At 43.6% G+C, this 5,000-nt stretch overlaps 1 protein-coding gene across 4 annotated transcripts in view; it reads right to left on the minus strand.

Annotated features, from left to right (window-relative positions):
* Positions 1-3,014: 3,014 nt before the first annotated feature.
* LOC109521743 (D-tyrosyl-tRNA(Tyr) deacylase 1-like) overlaps positions 3,015-5,000 on the minus strand; it is a 65,795-nt gene continuing 63,809 nt past the window's right edge. For all 4 annotated transcript variants that reach the window (XM_019879785.1, XM_019879786.1, XM_019879788.1 and 1 more), the window contains 3 exons: positions 4,785-4,897; positions 4,414-4,479; positions 3,015-3,835 (listed from right to left, as the gene is read on the minus strand). In XM_019879785.1, coding sequence (XP_019735344.1) covers positions 3,683-3,835; positions 4,414-4,479; positions 4,785-4,897 — 332 coding nt within the window. In that variant the 3' untranslated portion in view covers positions 3,015-3,682. The remainder of the gene's footprint in view (positions 3,836-4,413; positions 4,480-4,784; positions 4,898-5,000) is intronic.

The following is a 5,000-nucleotide window of genomic DNA, read 5'->3' on the forward strand; positions in this document are numbered from 1 at the left end:
TGGTTGAAGCCAGTGAGACAGCCCAAACCTGAAAAGAGCGATGGCCAACGGTCCTGCCAGGATGTAGTCACTGTCAGAATTGTGGCGCCCGCGTTGTCAGTGATGGAAAAACCGAGTGCGCAAAACAAGTCGAAGCCCAAGAGGTTGGCGCCATGACGGGAGACTTGGAAGGTGAAAGCAGGGAGAGTTCTAGAGCCATGGTGCACGGCGAAGGGTACAGCCATAGCGCACGGCGAAGGTGGCGGTGCCCACCATGCCAATTTTAGTGTGGCCATAGCCAAACAAGTCTTCGGTGTTGGCCTGAATCGAGAGCCGGGGAAATAGGCATCTAACTGTGGACACGTTCAGTAGTGACCTGGAGGCCGCAGTGTCAAGCAGGAGTGGCAAGCTCACGCCGTCCAGTTCCACTGTGCACCACTTGAATGGCTTGGCACAGGAGCCCACGGAGTGAATGGTGGTCGGGGCCGACCGGTCAGGTGAGCGGGATGAGGGGCACATCCCGGAGAAGTGGTTCATCTTCCCACAGCGCTGGCATCTTTGTCCGGTGGCTTTGCAAGATGGCGCACGCGTTGGGTGCGAGGTCGAGCCACAGTTGCCACAAGGTCTGCGTGTGACGGCCCCTTGACGTCCAGCCACAGCGACAATCTGTGCCAGCGCGGGAGAGCGTGAAGCGGTGGCTGTGTCTGGATTATCGAGCCACGCTGCTAATTGTGCTGCATTCTCGAGTTGGAACGCCATTTCCACAGCCTTCGACAGCGGGAGGTCGTCCGGCGACAGCAACAGTTTCTCCCGTAGCTTGGGATCAATCGTGTGCTCCGCTAATTGGTCCCGAATCATCTCCTCCTCCAAGCGGCCGAATTTGCAGAGGCCGGCTAAGCATCGCAAATGGACAATGTAGTGGTGTACCGGCTCGCCCGTGTGTTGCCGTCGTTGGCGAAAGGTAATCCGCCGGACTATCACACTCTGCGGAGCAGCGAAATGTCCGGCCAATAAAGCGACACTATCTGCATATGTCCGTGCGGGTCCGAGAGTACGAAAAATGCGCTGTCCCTCGACGCCCAAGCTGTGCACTAGCATAGCCGTTAGCCGTGCGTCGCTTGCCTCGTTTAGTCCGATCGCCGTCAGATATGTTGTAAAAGAGTCATACCAGCGGGACCACGGGACTGGTGGCTCACCGGGGAGCGTGAGGAACGAGGGGAGGGGAGCTGTGTTAAAGTCCATCTTCGTCGCCAAAATGTTGTATCCGAAAAACGTGAGGACACGACTTACTTTTTCAACGGTCTTTCGTCAACTGCCGTAACAGGTGTCAGTCGTCACCCAACCAACCAATGCTTTGCGACACTGCCGTAACATCGTAGTATGGTAAACGGCCATATGCTACAGTATTTTTTTACTCTGGCTCAAACCACGCACCCATTTAAGGAGAACAGTTGGGGTCTGTTATTTTTTTCCTCCTCTTGCCTATTGTTTTCTTTTCACATCTAGGATATCGGGGCGCTTAACAGCAAACCACCCCACTTCTCATTCTGTCCCCTTCTGTTGGTCATTGTTTTGTTTATGTTCCTCCCAACTGGGTTGTAACTGGGAAAGTAAATTCTTTATGTGTTTTACATTGCTAATAAATCTGATTTTGATTCTGATAGAGCTGGAGGGCTAAAAAAAAATTCAGTCATCTGTTATACTACTCCATCCATTATGAGCACAATATAATGAGTTGTTGTATCCAGTTACATGGATTGGAAGTACACAGTTGTGATGTCAAAACTGTTAGGACTGGTTTTCAGTGAATGTTTCTCTATAAAGAAATAAATGACTGGTAACAAACCCGTTTTCATGTGGTTCAAGTGCATGTAAGTCTGTTTATTGCAAGACTTTTGTAGAGTGTCTTACTGTAATATAAGCTCTTGCCCAGAGACCTGCAACAACAAAAGATTAGAATATACAAACAATGAGCATTGACGCTATGACAACAAAAACAAGCTATAAATTAACTTACAACTAAATACTGCAAATATAATTGCTAGTTAAGACATTATTCCAACATCTGTTTATGGCAGCATATCCCTTTGAAATGTACAGAACAGTAATAATAGTGATGAAAATACATTAACAAGAGTTGCATTTTTTTCTTGCAACAGAGGCATGCAAACTGAAGCATTTGTATTGGTTCTTATTCTGTTCTGAACATTTCTGGTGTACCAGAGGGAATAAAAATGTGAACATTTCTGGTTGTTTTAACGTTGCAACAAAATTCCTTAACCTATCAGCAAGAATTTGTCAGATAAAAATCCTCAAGGCTAAGAATCAATGACATTTTCCACATGTTATTTAACGACACGGTGAAAGTGGCAATACCGTGTACAAAAATACGTGTCATTTGGCTCAAACGTAAGCAGGAAAATGGCCACAAGCTATGCTCTATTCGCACCTCAAATCAATCATCGTGGTGATAATACAAGATTTGAAACACTGATACAGAGTTAAAGAGACAAGATAATGTGAAAGATAAAATGTCCTTGCTGTCAGTCACACAACCTCTACGTATTTGCTTCACCATAAAAGATTTCCTTCCATTTACCCATCCAAAATGGCAAAAAAAATTACAAAAAAACCCCAAAGACAATTGTATTTTCTGTTCTGGCTTAGATACATCTGTATCAAAATATTTCCAACTTATACAAAACATGTATAGTATGTATATAAGTATTATTGTTGAGTATAAGCATCAAGTCATTTTCCAGATTCTATTTTTGGTACCGTGCATCAGCTCCATAATCATCATCACCACTTTCACTTTGACCCAGCTCTGGTGGTGGACAGGATTTGACCCACCACTCAAACTGGTGGTGGATATGATATTTGAGTCAATTAAATAAATGTTGCCGTTGCATTTTCTTCATGCAGACAAACACGTGCACATCCACTTGTACACACAAGTACCAAATCCAAAGCTAACACTCACATACAAAAAAACATGTTGGACTTTAGTTTTTATATATATAAGCTCTTGCGAGATGCAACTTGCAGGCATGAAGATATACAGAATCTCAATTTGAAAACTCATAATAAATATTTTCAAACATCTCCAGTTCCTGTGTTAGTGCAAAGTGTGAGATGACAGCATACCATGTCGTCAGAAAAAACACAGGAGAAAGGTTGAAACATTAGAATGAATGACAGTCGTGGCATCGTTCACCAGTATACTGTGCTCACGTTAAAAATGATCACTGCCATTGGATCACCAATTTTATGCAGAAGAGTATTCCAGCCTCTCCCAGTTTTAATACATAGAGAGAAAGATGTTTTCAGTTTTGTTTTGCATTCACAAAGTAAAACCATGACTGTGGTTTTATCCAAGACTCGTTACAAAGAGTAACAAACAATCCGGTGAAACGTCAAGTTCTATTCCTCTATCAGTCAGGCAGTTACATTAGCAGCTTCTTCACAGATGGTGGGCTGAGGATACAGTTTTCGTGGCATCCAAAGATATGCGACGCATTCAAAAGTAATTTGCAACAACCTCTGTTGTTGAGACTTTTTGGCAACGAGCCACTGTCCTCTATGATGTGCATTGCACCAAAGATTAATCATTGGTAGCACAATCGTTCGCACCAAGAGCAAAGTGAGGCCCCCGCTTCCCTTTGCCAGAGGAAGAAAAAAGAACAGCAGAGGACGATCAAGGTCAGCGGATGTCCCGGCACATGGGGAGATTGACAAAAAAGAAGACGTTGAACTCAATAAGGATAGAGAAACAGAGGAAGATGGCGTACAGGATGAGGCAGACCAAGCCCAATTTCCAGTCCAGAGTCCATTTGTTCAAATGGACCCCCAAGACCTGCATGTAAGAAAGACAGCGCAAGATAAGGCAAATGAAATTATTAAAACAACTCATTTGGAGATGAAATCTTGAAAGAAATGTAGATCATATTAGCAACGACACACAGTATTACATCACTGCAAACATTCATTTATCAAGCTATCCGGAGCCATCCATCCGTCATCCGTCCATCAATATTATATTGTGCACCTAATGAGGTGCCTGATGACTGATAATAGTGATAAAAATGTGTGCCTGGGCGTGTGTGTGTGTGTGTGTGTGTGTGTGTGTGTGTGTGTGTGTGTGTGTGTGTGTGTGTGCGTGTGACAAGATGTGATATAGCAACATAGTATGTACTTTTAGTCCAATATGTACTGCCTGCACTTAAACAATTTTCTTGTTTTCCTCTCGGTTGCAACATGTTATTGTATATATTGTGTTCTAGCAGTGGAAAGAAAAGCATACCAGTATGTTTGAATCTTTTTTTTTTTTGATTGATCTGTGGTAAATCGACATAAGACCTCTAGAAGTTAGAAGTTGAAGAGTTTCATCCGTTTCAACGGCTGTTTATTAAGAAATATGTATGCTACACTCACAATAAAGAAGACTGAGGCCAATAAGAGTCCAACGGAGAATATGAGTCCCCTGCTGCTCAGATGGACCTGAAGAAAGAAAAGAGAGCAATTCAAAGCAAATTGCCGCTCTGCTCTTCAAAGAACTCCAATATGTGGTCTCTTGAAATAATCATAATCTTATCCTAAATTCTCAAGGCTTTGCAATCCTTTCAGTCATTTAACACCTTGTAATAATATTACTGTGGAATGCCTATTAAAAAAGTGACTGTCCATTCTTGGAAAGCATTAACCTCACTGCTGACAATTGGTCATGTCTTATACAAACTTAGCTCTGTTCTATTCTGGTCTCAAGTCCAGCAGTCTTTCCTCTGGGGGCTCTGACAAGCACTCACAATGGAGCCGTAGTCTATGCAGAGTGTTTGCAGTGCCCACGGCAGGCCCAGGCCCACCAGGATGTCAAAGACATTACTGCCGATCGAGTTGGAGATGGCCATATCTCCCAGACCTGTGGCAAGGGGAACAACGCTGTCAAGGTCTGTGAGACAGGCTGCTATCGATACCTATTGTTTCTTTTGATTTCTTCATATACATATCGTATTTTCTGCAAT

This window comes from Hippocampus comes, unplaced genomic scaffold (assembly GCF_001891065.2).
Source record: "Hippocampus comes isolate QL1 unplaced genomic scaffold, H_comes_QL1_v1.1 scaffold158, whole genome shotgun sequence".
Classification (NCBI taxonomy): domain Eukaryota; kingdom Metazoa; phylum Chordata; class Actinopteri; order Syngnathiformes; family Syngnathidae; genus Hippocampus; species Hippocampus comes.